We start from the raw sequence: 14,532 nt of genomic DNA, 5'->3' as shown, positions 1-14,532 counted from the left end.
ACCCCCCTCTATAAAAATTAAGCTGATAACTCCAATCGCTTTTAAAGCACTAATTGGTCATGAAAACAGGCCATGGAGTGTTGTATGCTTGGTAATGGATAAGGGTCCCAAGGCTGGCCATACACGGGCAGATAAAGCTGCTGATATCGGTCCTTTAGACTTTTTTTAGACTTTCCTCTAGACCTTTAGATTTGGCAAAATTATCTGCCCGTGTATGGGGGCTTCTGATGGGTCTTCCCAATCGATATCTGGCCACAATATCGACCGCAAAGGTTTAATTTTTACGTCGACCAACCCATCGGAGCCCATTGCTCCTCGTTGTAATCTGAATGTTCGGCCCTTGGGCCGAATTTTCAGATTACCATGATATAGCCCTGCCATTGGTGGGCATATCGGTGAAAGATCCTCTTGTTTGGTGATGTCCCCAGATGAGCGGATCTCTTCATGTATGGCCATCTTAAGTCTAAAGGAACTTCTATCCAGGGAGATGCATAATTATTATTCTCAAAACCAATACAAGATGTACTAGATGGGAAAACTCAGGAAATCCAGTTTATCTCATATGTGTTTAATTGAAATCAGTAAAGGTATTAGTGTTGTCAGCCCACACATCGTCACTATGTTTATTCAATTTTTATAAAACCATTACATTAACAGAATTTTTGGTTCTTGCCTACATATAATTGACACATGCTTCAACAGTTCATTGCTTTGAGTGAGTTATTTGAAACTGCCGTGGAATTATGGCGTAAAGGGGTTGCTGGGAGTTTATGTTTCGTTAGAGATCCCCTCTATAAAATATGCAGAGAGTGTTATATGCAGAGTGACAGAATGGCACACACAAAAGGTTAGTGTTACAGCAAGGTGCTACCATAGCAACTGTATCCTGAGAGACACATACACAGTCAGGCAGGAGGGGAGAAAGATCCTGACTTGGTAAGATTGTTTTCTTCCAATATTTTGCCCTTTTATCTCTCCTGCAGGTGAGCATTTTCAGGAGGATTTAGTGGGATTCAAAGTGGGTTCATTTCTATTTAGTGCTAGGCATCTCAATATATTTTTACTATAAGAGAGCTGCAAGGAGCTGTCTCTTGGGAGAGGTGGGTGCAAGGAAAAGCAGCATTTGCAAATCACTTGTACTCTAGGTATTGTTTTCTAGGATTATGCTGTAATCTATAGGGCTCATTACTGAAATTGCACCAGATGCACACCCTCTCTCAGCACCAATTACTGTAGAATTATGGGGGCAAACGCTGCATTCAGCAAAAAAACAAACAAACCTGAATAGCTGAATAGTGCCAGAGATGATTTAAATTGGGTTGGCAGAATTTGCAACATCCAGTTATTGAACTATGTCTTTTAACATTATATGTGCGTGTTATAAATATGTTTGCTGCACGGGGTATTTTGCCCTGAGCCCAAAGTGCAGTTTCAAACGTAGTTGCCAGGTTATTTCCACACAATGCATCGGGTTTCCCCAGAATTTATGTGTCATTGAGGGCATACCTCCCAACATTTTGGAAATAAAAAGAGGGACACAAAACCCCCTAATTACCATGTTCATTTTACAAAATTTGGTAGGTTATGAAAGTTTGAAAATGTTTCTGTGTTTTTTCAGCTATTACAGTTTTGCTAATGAAGGTGAATTTCCCTTTAAGCTGTGAGTCTAACTTCTCCCAAGGGACCTGTTATCTTTTATTGTTACAATTATTTATTTGCTTATCTCAAAATTGTTACAAAAGTATCTTATCTGCAGCTGTGGCTGTTCTGGGCTCTCTGCCAAAAGCCAATTAAGTTAGAAACATTGTTTCTTTTTCGGGCTGTTCAGTGCAGAGAAAATCGGGACTTTCCAGTACTAATGAGGGACTGCGGGTTGAGCTGTCAAAAGAGGGAAAAACGGGACAGTTGGGAGGTATGTTGAGGGCACTGAATTAGACAGAGCTATGTCACACGGCCAGGCACGGGCCAAGCCAGCTGGGTGCCCAAGGCAACCCGGCTGGCCGATTCGCCCCCTTGCCTTCACAGCTCTGAGTGCGCATCCGCAATATAATGTATATACAGAATAAAAATATTACAATATAAGGCTGATTATTCATTAACATTAATTAATATACAATTATATATTAATAATAATTAATATACAAATGTGTAACCAGCATATGCAGTATTTTATGCAGCAAACATCAAGAGAGGCTGGCACAAGCCTGGATCCACAAAGCAGTGAAACCGGAGTCAGATTGTAAAAGGTTAAAATTTGACATTTTATTCTCCATAATAAAGAACCAAGGCCTGGCGCGTTTCATAGGCTGATGACGAAGGGGCAAATTCATCAAGGGTCGAATTTCGAGTGGTTAAATCCCTCGAAATTCGACTGGGGAATAGAATCGAATAGAATTGAATAGGCAATTCGGGCGAATTTACGCCAGGCGAATAGTCGAATTACCGAATATTCGCCAGGCGAATAGGCGCTCGATCGAAGATTCGCTCGAAGGATTTTCATTCGATCGAATGCCTTTTTATTCAATCAAAAACTTGGAAAACAAGCCTATGGGACTTTCCCATAGGCTTTTAAAGCAATTCGGTAGGTTTTAGGTGGCAAAGTAGGCAATCGAAGTATTTTTAAAAGAGACAGTACTTTGACTATCGAATGGGCGAATAGTCGCAGCGGTTTTGTGCTCTATCCAGTACTTTGACTATCGAATGGCGAATAGTCGCAGCGTTTTTGCGCTCGATCTATCCGAATCATTCTACTCAGGCGAATTTACGCCAATTCAATAGTCGAGGAGCACAAAAAAACACTCGAAATTCGAAGTTTTTTTACTTCGAATCCTTCACTCGAGCTTGGTGAATTGGCCCCGAAGTGTCCCTGGTAGACACAATACTTCTACATAAAATAATTTTTTGCATCATAAAATTGTAATTCTAAGAAACTTTCTTTATTAAACATTGTTGGTAGTGTTATTTATTCACATTTTATTTTCTGCAATTTCTGGTCACTTTTATTCTCTGCATTTCTGACTGCTGAAAGAATGTAGCAAGAGACAGCTGATTAACAGACCTGGAGGAGCTGACTGCTGCTACTTTGTTTCAAGTGTCAGAACCAAAGAACAGAAAAGGATATACATATATATATAACTTTTCACGGCCCAACTCGACTGCTGGAGCAGGAGTAGATCTCGAGAAGGACCACAACCATAGTGGGCACCACTTAATTAAAATTGCCATCAGCTATTTCTTAATTGTAGCATAAGCCTACATACCCCCTGTATCATTTAACACTTTTTACATCTAATTGTTGTGAAAGTAGGTGCTGGCTGTCAGGTTCCCAGTGGGCCCTATGAGCTCTAGTCCAACACTGTAACTCTGGTCTTTACATATATCAGTCATGAGCCTTTACAGGGAGATGAGGGCTGTAACCATGGATCATGCACAGGCAAAATTATATTGTGCCCATCTGGAGGCATTTAAAGCTTACTAGAAGCTTTTGCTTGCACTATCATTCTTTAATAAAACTCTTGCAGCATGTGCAAGCTACATTGCCTTCTTATATCTATACAAGCGACATGTACAGTATACTGCTCATCCCTGGTAAAACAAACATTCAGAAAAAGTGCACTTAATCCTGCTTCCAATCAAACTCTTAAGGTGGCCATACACGGGCCGATAAAAGCTGCCGACAGACCGAGTCGGCAGCTTATTGGCCCGTGTATGGGGCCAACCGAGGGGCTTCCCCGATCGAGATCTGGCCAAAAGTCGGCCAGATCACGATCGGATGGGACTAAAAATCCCGTCAGAACGCGGCGGCATCTGTTCGTTGATGCGGTCCCGCGGTCCGACCGCCCGTTCCCATTCGTTAGGATTAGGGACAGTGCTTGAATTGGGATGTAAAAGGTGGAGGGATGGTTGATTTGCCGGAAATTTTTTAGGCCACGCCCACAATTATTGGCCACACCCCTTTTAATATGCCTCACCCACCAACATTTTTTTTGCTAATTCCACGTTTATTAAAAAAAAAATTTAAAATATTGCATTATTAATTTTTTTAAGTATTGTTATTGCTACTTTTTATTACTCCTTTCTGTTTAGGCCCTCTACTATTCATATTCTACACTATAATTCAAATCAATGCATTGTTGCAAGGGTAATTTGTACCCTAGCAACCAGATTGTTGAAATAAAAAACTAAATAACTCAAACCACATATAATAAAAAATTAAAACCAATTACAAATTGTCTCAGAATATTGCTTTCTAAATCATACAAAAATTTAACTCAAAGGTGAACAACCCCTTTAATATTTATGTTTTTCCAATTAATTGGCACATCAAAAGATACAATTAACACATTGTTTAAGGCATTTGTGTTAAAATTCAAATCAATGCATGGTTGCTTGGGTAACTGAGACTCTAGCAACCAGATAGCTGAAACTGCAAACTGGAGAGTTCGCGAATAAAAAAGCCAACAACTCACACAAAACAACTCCCTACATCAGCAGGAGGCGAGGCAGGGAAGGTAAATAGAATAGGGTGCAGCAGGGCAAAGGGTCTGGTGCTCTGCCAAACTAGTTACAACGATTGCAAGCCCTCAAACAAGCCCCTTTATCTCTATCTCTCTTTCTATCTATCATCTAATAATCCTCTATCCATCTGTCTGTCTATCTCGCTATCGGTCTATCTCGCTATCTGTCTGTCTGTCTCGCTGTCTATCTATCTCTTTCTTTCTATCTATTTAGTAATCTATCTAGATGATAGATAAATAGATATAAAGAGATAGATGATAGATAGATAATAGACAGATAGAAAGAGATAAAGAATAGATAGATAGATCCATAGATAGATAGATAGATAGATAGATAGATAGATAGATAGATAGATAGATAGATAGATAGATAGATAGATAGATCCATAGATAGATAAATAGATAGATAGATAGATAGATAGATAAATAGATAGATGATAGATAGATAGATAGATAGATAGATAGATAGATAGATCCATAGATAGATAAATAGATAGATGATAGATAGATAGATAGATAGATAGATAGATAGATAGATAAAGAGAGAGATGACAGATGGATAAAGGATTATTACATGATAAATAGAAAGAGAGCTAGATCGATGAAGATAGATAAAGGGGCTTGCTTGAGGGCTTGCAATCATAACTAGACTGAGAAGCATTGGCACTATAACAGATAGAAGTTGTAGTTTTTAGAACAGCATTAGGCATATTAAGAGGGGCCCGGAATGACAGTTTTGCTTTAGCGGCTTTAACGGGCACTTTGCAAAGTGATGCAAAGTGCCCGCTCCCCGTGTGCAGAGTTGGTGCGTGCGCCTGGGTGTGGCTGCTGCCCGGTGTGCGCAAGGCTGGAGGGAGAGTCGTGCAGGGCCGGGGTGTACACTGCGCGATGTGCCGGCCGGGGCCTGCTCCGATGTTCTACCCCTGGCTGCAGGTGCTAGTCTTGGGAGTCGGGGACTGGGAACTTGCGGAAAGACCAGGAGGAAAGACGCAGACTCGCAGAGTATGGGAGCAGCCAGGAGCAGGTAAGCGCAACGTGGGCTGCCTTGGCATACAATGGTAGCACGAAAACAATAACTTTTTCAATAAAATGATATTATAATAACGTGGAATCCACGTTACGCTAACCTATTCCCCGATCAAACTACTAGGCCTTTGCATTTTTTAGGTATGTATTGCAAAAACCCCTGACCCCTGCAAAGAAAGAAAGAGCGTGCAAATCATGCGATGAAACAAGTAGTAGCTAGGAGCCTAGGGCAGCAAAATATAACTTCACGAAAGATTCGGCCGAATACCGAACCAAATCCGTGGGAAGGGGAAAACATTTTTTACTTCCTTGTTTTCTGACAAAAAGTTACGCAATTTCCCTCCCGCCCCTAATTTGCATATGCAAATTTGGATTCGGTTCGGCCAGGCAGAAGGATTCGGCCGAATCCGAATCCTGCTGAAAAAGGCCGAATCCCGAACCGAATCTTGGATTCGGTGCATCCCTAGTTAGGATCCAATCGTTGGGCCCTAGGGCCCATGATCGGATCAGCCCGATATTGCCCACCTCAAGGTGGGCATATCGGGGAGAGATCCGCTCGTTTGGCGAGATCGCCAGCTTTACGGAGTATTTTGTAAGGAATCATTTGATGTTATCTACCTTTTTTAAATTTTTGTTTTACAGAGCTTTTCCATGGCAATTCCTAGGGTTGGCTCTGCCACCTGGCAGAATGCCTCATATCGCACAATAAACTGGGCACATCAGCTCAGACAACGGCCTTTAACTGCTGCCTGTTTAACAACAAATGGTCAAAAGTATAAGCAGGAAGAGCCGTTAAAGAGAGAATATGTACAAACACCTCCCCCTTTCCATCGTGATCTTGTCGCTGAGACAAGCAATGTTCTTGCACGTGGATATATGAGAGACACAAAACACTTAATGGTGCATCTAAGGCAAGTCTTGGGTGAGATTGGTCGTAATATCCAGAGACTGCAGAGAATGAGACACAGGCTAGAACATACTCATGCTAACATCAGAAGAGATATCCTCACAAACAGAGAAACTATCCAGTTACGGACAATTAGACCTAAAAAGGAGATGGTAAGAGATTGCCCTTGTTATACTTCTATTAATACTATTTTCTGTTGTAATGATGGAATTGTTTGTTGTATCTGAGTGTATGCAGCCTTGCAATGGATGGGAGTTAGATCCAAATTATCAGACTAATAGATTATGCACATGGTTAACTAACCTCCAGGAAATTAGAGATATAGAACATTAGCAATTCAGATAAAGTTACAACCATAGGAAACAAAATTGTATATGTCTAAAATGTGCCTATCTATAAATGTTTATATGGTTCAGTGTGGTGTTGTTATAGTTGCATTCAATATTCTCCCTTGTATTCATTTTCAAGATGTGCAAGTACCTGTGTGTCACATGTAACCTCATAAAGTGAGTATATTTCATCATACTGTGGGAGTCAACTGGCCTTTGGTGTGTCATGTGTTCTTTCACACAGCCACAGAAGCACTGTAGGGTTGGAATGGATTTTTATCTAACAAAGTGGCTTGTATTTAGATATATATATATAAATATGGAATATATGTACTCCTGTTGTAAAATATAGGGAAATTCTAAGTCACGGAGCAGTTCCACAACCATATAAAGGCACTAGGCCAAGCACTTTTATAAAAGACTTGGCGCTCCTAGGTGACTCCTGATATCCTTATATTTTACTTTTTTTATTATAATGCACAAATTTCAGTGGATCATGTAAAAGAAATGATATCACTAACACACACTGAAGACATCACTAAGCACCATTTAAAGAATATAATTTACAAGATATTCGTGGCCTTTTTGTATTGTGTATATATAAATATCTTACTATTTCAAGTCAAAAATGATAATGTTTCTGAAACATTTGGCCTTTTCTGGCTTTTATCCACAAATTTGTAATATATATTAATTAAACAATTTCAGTGGTTTTACAGTTATTTGGAAACAGAGTCGGATTGGCCTGCCATATCACCAAATGATCTCCTAGTGGACCCCAGCCAATAACAATTGCAATTTGCAGTTTCTTATTTCCACCATAGGACCAAAAAAGAACTATAATATTAGCCATCCTTTAATTGTTGTGAAGAGTTGGCCCTTGGTGTCAGATTCTCTGATCGGCACCTAGAAGCCACACTATTTGTCAATGTAATTCCTATTGAAAGCGGTATATGTCTGTTTACATTTTCTGCACTATAGTCTTTAGCTCTTGACACAATGTAGCTACACAATTTTAAGAGACAGAACTACAAAACATAAAGCATGGTCGGACTGGAGCCTTGAGGGCCCACTGTGACTGTAAACGAAGGGCCCCCCTGGCAGTCCCTGGGGGCCCCCTCCGACCTCCAATTCCATGGCACTTTGCCTGTATATATAGCGATGCACGCATACCTGAACACATTGTGGCGCGCTCCTGCGAGAGCACCTACGAGAGTACAGTTCATTCCTTTATAGCGCAGGCGGAGGAGCAGGTCTGGGCCAGCGGGGGCCCAAGAGGGCCGGGCCCACCAGGTTTTTTCCCGGTGTCCCGCCGGCCCAGTCCGACACTGACAGAAAGGGAAAACCATGTACCATTACTGTTAAGAGTATTGACATGAATTAGACCAAATTCAACAGAATAAACCAAATACGGAATCCATATAGTTAAATTCCCTTTGCTTTCCACCAGCAACCTGACAAGGTTGACACACTTCTAAAGGAAGAAAAAACTGGTCTGATGGATGTGAAACAGGGTTCAGAGCAGCAGCTGCAGGAAATCTCAAGACAACTACAGGTCAGAAAATGTTTATTTAAATTGATGTGCTAAAACAGGACTGAATTGAAAATCCACAAATTCCATTTGTAATGTTCTGCCTTGATTATAATGATACATATAATAATGTCCTTGGGCATTTGTTTTTTTAAGTAGCCCAAACATACAGCTCCAAAGCGACTGAACACTTACACAACTCCACTTATTTGCATAGGAACTGCCTACTTGACTGGTAATCACTTACAAGTTATTAGCATGTAAGTTAGTGGGAGCTATTTAGGGCACTTTGGCTCTGAAAGTTTGAGTTACTTGTAAAAACAGAGCTTAAACACCAAAGAGTGCCCTGTATGCCCTTACCTATGTCATTAGTTACAGGCTTTTCTTGTCATTCAGATGCCCCAGTCACACTTTTCACTTGTATTGTTTGCAGCTCTGGACATTGTTGTGCGCAATTTTGTTGCACCTTGAGTGCATTGTACTTTTTACCATTCTCTGTGATCTTGCAGGTTCTATACCATCACCGCCAGATACTCTCAGAATTTTGCAAGGAAAAGAGCCAAGTATTAGAAATTGTAAATGAGACTGTCAGTCCCTGTGCCTTAGGACAAGCGACCACTGGATTCAACAAGCTTCTAAGCCAACGGAATGCAGGTACATACATTTTATAAACAAAGAATAATTCAGAATAATGTGAATTTCCTTCCCCAGTTTTTTCCTATTGTTGCCTTTCCTTTTTTTTTTTGCTGTCTAGATTGCCTCATTGAAATTAACAATGCCATTGTGACATGCGAAATGCTTCAGAAAACACTACCTCAAAAATGGAATAAAGTCATGGAAATCCAGGGTCTAAAAGAAAGAGTGACTAGAGGACTTCACATAAAGGCAGATGAAAGCCTCAAGATAAGGGTAAGGCACTGGATTTTTAAACTGATTTGTAGTAAATACTCAACATTTAGGCAACATCACTGGGCTAATATCTGGCAATATCCTAGGTCAGCCTCTGATCTGCTCCAGTTTTATTACTCCCGGATCTTCAACAATTTGTGATGACTTTTTATACCTATAATTTTTCCATGATGACATGAGTAAATCAGGATATCTTTAAAAAATTTTCTATTCTGTAAAAACAAAACTTGTTAATTTTTATACATCAATGCCATGACAGACACAACACAGCTGAAGATCAATACAGTTCCTTGTTCACAATGACATGTATATTACATAAAATTTATATTTATTATGTTTTTTTTCTATCATTAGGAAGATGTAATATTGGCATTGGGGAAAACCAGAAATTATATACAAAAACAGCAGAAACTTCAAAATGAGATAAAGACAAGCTACATTTCACAACTGGTGTGTACCCTTAATATATTTTGCAGATAGAATATTTTTTTTGGACATGTACATATAAGGGTGTCTCTCCTCTTTGGACTGTATATATTATAGAAGATGTTGGATCTGCTCTATTTTGAGGTGCCAGGCTAATGACATGAGGCAGACTGATCTTTAAATAAGTGGTATTTATTTACAAAGGAACTAAAAGGTATAACATAAAAAGGGAACTAACTAACATGGAGGGAGGTAGAAAGGGATAGGGAAGGATGCAATGGAAGGGAGTGGAAAGTGACTAACTTATTAAGTATTTACAATGCTCTTTATATACACATAAGGAAGACCATTCAAACAAGCATACTACACTTTTCCCAGGATAGCCACACCCAAAAGACAGTCCCAGCCAATCAAGTCGATGTCATATGATGAGCCTTGGAAACCTCCAAGTCAGTAGTGTCCTGTAGATGGCAGTGTAGATCGACTAATGATGTTTAAGATGTCCTGTGGGTGGCAGTGTTGCACAGACAGTCACTTCCATATCTGACATTTGTTCCCAAGGTCTGAAACCTGTTCTGACACCTTGAGGGTGTAAACACATATCCTTTCACCCTTTGTTGTTGGGATCCTCCCATGCCATTCATTGACTTTGTTGTTTCCTCACCCGAGGCCGGGTCTATGGACTCCTCTCATTGTCCATGATAGCTGTTCCTCATTTATACAACAGTGTTAGGAGATAGATATGAAGGCAATCACCTTTTACGACAGGATAGCCTTTGTTCTGTCAGTCTTTGCGTCTGTGTTTATAGTGTACATTGCCCTGAGCCCAGAGTCACTGTTAATTCTTTAACTCACTTAGTTATGGGATATGAGATATTACAGAAGACAACAGACTCTTTTCAAGTTACACAGTTAGAAGTTAATTTCTACCATGATCATTACAGTGCAGTATGGGATGAGTAGAGTATAACAGTGCTTTATTAGCAGGCTCATGCAGGCATTACACAACAGTAAGCTTTCACTTTCACTTTTAAGCTACCAGGAAGTATGCACAGTATAAGTATGAGCACAGTGACATCTACAGGCCATTTGCATGCACACCACAAGAAGAAACATAATTTCTCCAGAACTATACTGTTGTATAATACTGCACACACCATTTTGAGGCACAAGATATTATGTTTGAAAAAGTAAAAAGTTCAAGACAAATATACTTATAAATATATCTTCGGAATGAGACCAGCACTTTGTCAATTTCCGTGAGTTTCGGCGCATGCACAGTTGTAGCGGAACTGAATATTTCGCCAACTGCGCATTCGCCGTTTCGCCGGTCTTATTCCGAAGATTACCGAAGAGAAGAAGATGGCTGCCATGAACTCCGTTGGACAGAATCTGCACGGAGGGGTAAGTAAAGAGTTAGGGGCATTTGCCCGGGTAGCAGCTAGGCTGGGGGGGAGGGAGGTCTATGTAGGTCAGGGGGGTAGGCGTTTTTTTATGTTAAAAAGAAAAACACAAAATTTGTACAAATATTGCCTTTTTATCGTTCATAGCAGCTGGTCAACTCGAGAATGTGGATTAGACCAAGCGCTGGCACAAGGGAGTTTCTAGCAGCTGGTCAATGCCACAACCTGAGTTAAACCGAGCGCTGCAGTTAAAAGCAACATTCAGAGTTTTAAAACTTTAAAGTGGACCTGTCACCCAGACACAAAAATCTGTATAATAAAAGTCCTTTTCAAATTAAAGGAGAAGGAAAGCTACGGAGGCATTTTATTGCCAATAGATTAGCTGCAATAGTGCAAACTAGAATGCTATATTTATTCTGCAGAATGCTTTACCATATCTGAGTAAAAAGCTCTAGAAGCTCTCTGTTTGTTTAGGATAGGAGCTGCAGTATTAATGTGGTGTGACATCACTTCCTGCCTGAGTCTCTCCCTGCTCTGGGCTCAGATTACAGTAGAGAAGGGAGGGGAGGGGGAAGAGGAGCAAACTGAGCATGCTCTCGCCCAGGGCAATGAGGTTTAAGCTGAAGGCAGGAAGTCTGATACAGAAGCCCATGTGTACACAATAGAAGGAAAGAAATGCAGTGTTTCTTTTGACAGGGGACTCAGAGCAGCACTACTTTGGGGGTTTACTGGTATATTTAGATGGACCTTTCTGATAAGGCTTATTTAGTTTTTACCTTTCCTTCTCCTTTAAACATGAAATACAATTTCTATTTTTTATTAAAGTATTCATAGCTGTTGTAAACGCGTTTAAAAATCTCAGCTGTCAATCAAATATTGTCTGCCCCTCCTCTATGCCATGGACATAGAGGCAGGGCAGACAATCACTTTCACTTTCCATTCAGCACTTCCTAGATGTCACTGCTCTCCACATATTCCCCCATTCACTTCACCGTTTAATTTCATAGACAGGGCATGGGCCCCCCCATTCTGGTGCACAATCAAGATTCTGCGATGATGCAAGGCTTTCCTTGTGAACAAGGCGCCAGGGCCAGATGAAATCTATCGTCGGGTACTAAGAGAGCTTAGTTTGGTTTTAGACTGGCCTCTATTTCTGATTTTCTCAGACTGCTTTCATCTGGTACTTATGGGTTGGAGGAAAGTTGATGTAATTCCTATATTTTAAAATGGATTACAATCTTAGCCTGCCAATTATTAGCCAGTAAATTTGCCATCTGTGGTGGGCAAATTATTTAAAATCTTGCTAAGGGTTTAAAATTTTGTCTTGGTTAATGGCACTATGAGCAGTAATCAGCATGGCTTTATGAAGGATAGGTCATGTCAAATAAACATTAATGCTTTTTATGATGAGTTAAGTAAGATGCTGGACAGCCGGGGGGGGGGGGGGCAGTAGATGTGATCTATTTGGATTTTGCCAAAGCCTTTGATACAGTGCCCCACAAACAACCACTTTCTAAATTAAGGGCTGTTGGGCTTAATAAGGATATTTGCACATGGATAGGAAACTGGCTACAGGATCGGGTACAGAGGGTGGATGTTAATGGTACAGTTCTTAGTGGGGTCCCCCCCCGGGATCTGTATTGGATCCACTTTTATTTAACATGTTCATTAATCACTTGAAATTTTTTTTATCTGGTCCTGGCGCCTTGTTCACATTAATTTTTTTAATTAGGGGAGGGAATTGTAAGTAATATATCAGAGGACACCAAACTATCCAGCCCAATTAATTCCATCCAGGATGCAGCATTCTTGCAGCAAGATCTTGGGTAGCAATCTGGGCAGCTAAGTGGCAGATGAGAGTCACTGTTGATGAATGTAAAGTCATGCACCTGGGATAAAAAATATGCAAGCCACTTATATCCTTAATTGTATTTCACTAGGCAAATCCATAATGGAAAAGCACCTTGGAGTCCTTGTAGATAATAAACTTGCAATGTCAGTCAGCAGCTGCAAGGGCAAATAAGGCCTCAACTTTATTAAAAGGGGCATAGATTTGTGGGAGGAGGATGTTATTCTTCCACTGTACACAGCACTGGTAAGGCCCCATCTGGAATATGCTGTACAGTTTTGGTCTCCAGCGCTCAAACAGGACATTATTGAGTTAGAGAGGGTCCAGAGAAGGGCAACTAAGCTGATAGGGGTGATATGGTAACTATATATAATAATCTCTCTAATGCTTTATTTACCAGTAGGTCCTTCCAGCTGATACGTGGGCATCCATTCCAATCAGGAAAAAAGGAGGTTCCATCTAAATATTCAAAAGCATTCCCTATAGGCTTGAATGAGATACAGCAATTACTGAAACCACTGTTGCTACTGTATTTGCACACGTATGTCCTATAATATATTATTCTATGTTTTATGTCCAAGGGCCCAGTGTCTACACTGGATCTTTCAGTACGAGAGCGCCTAGATCGCCCACTGATAAAAGTTCTACAAAGACATCCAGGAACCCAGGTCCCTGAGAGCACCCTCATCTTAAAGGTATAACTCAAAAAAGAATATTGGTCCGCAACAATCAAAATTGAAAATGGAGAGTAGCTTGATTATTTTAGAAATGGTACAGAATTTTTCATTCTTTAATTCTGTGGTATTACCAGGGAAATCTCTCTGTGATCATTACCCTTGTTTGCCCTTCTCCTCATTTTCTTTCCACTATTAGGGTACTGCTGTCCTGGAACAGGCTGTTGAAAAATCTTGCAGAAAAATTGATTTTCAGGAACTTGCCCGCTCAAAACTAGAGGAAGATGCTAAGAGCAAGCTGTTGGGAGAACGAATTGACAAAACGGCTGTAAGAATGCGCAAGCGAACCACCAGTGGCGGAAGAGAAAGACTGTGCTTCTGAGTTAAAATGCAGGGAGCAAGTGCTATTAATAAATAGAGAATGAGTGAAGTGTGCTTTTTTTTTTTATTTGAGTTCAGAATATTTTTATGCTGCATTCAATTAGTGCCTAAATTTGCCCAAATCTCAAGAAAGATCATTAAAACATCAGCCCCTTGTGTAGAAAAATAAAATATTCTCTGATTTTATTAGCTTAGAAATCTTCTTAAAGATAAACTATACACTGGAACATTGTGGTCTTTATATATTGCATAAAACAGCCCATATGTAAAACACTACTTAAAGGGGACCTGTCACCCTAAGAAATAATTCCAAATTCTTTTCTATCTTGTTAGTTGAGCAAAATAAGCTTTACTTACACTTTATTTATTATTTCAATTTTGTTTCCTTCAGTCTTGGAATTCACAATCACAGCAAGCAGGCAAGAGCCATTTTGTGGACACTGTTATTTAGACAAATTGTGTATCACCCAAAAATATTGCGGATGAACCAGAATGGGGGACCTAATGCCCATGTGCAGAGTCCTACATAATTATAGAGCCTGAGGAGGGATTGTGGAATATGAGGAGAGCAGTGACATGT

At 40.2% G+C, this 14,532-nt stretch overlaps 1 protein-coding gene across 1 annotated transcript; it reads left to right on the top strand.

The window, feature by feature from the left end:
• The first annotated feature begins 834 nt into the window (after positions 1-834).
• Positions 835-14,001, top strand: ccdc105.S (coiled-coil domain containing 105 S homeolog). Its single transcript, XM_018233194.2, has 8 exons — positions 835-936; positions 6,186-6,602; positions 8,230-8,334; positions 8,820-8,964; positions 9,065-9,219; positions 9,574-9,669; positions 13,479-13,592; positions 13,771-14,001. The coding sequence occupies exons 2-8, from the start codon at positions 6,195-6,197 to the stop codon at positions 13,951-13,953; spliced, it is 1,206 nt and encodes a 401-aa protein (XP_018088683.1). The 5' UTR covers positions 835-936; positions 6,186-6,194; the 3' UTR covers positions 13,954-14,001.
• Positions 14,002-14,532: the final 531 nt, after the last annotated feature.

The sequence above is a fragment of the Xenopus laevis genome, chromosome 8S (genome assembly GCF_017654675.1).
Source record: "Xenopus laevis strain J_2021 chromosome 8S, Xenopus_laevis_v10.1, whole genome shotgun sequence".
In the NCBI taxonomy this organism is placed as follows: Eukaryota; Metazoa; Chordata; class Amphibia; order Anura; family Pipidae; genus Xenopus; species Xenopus laevis.
This window is presented reverse-complemented; position numbering and strand designations above follow the sequence as displayed.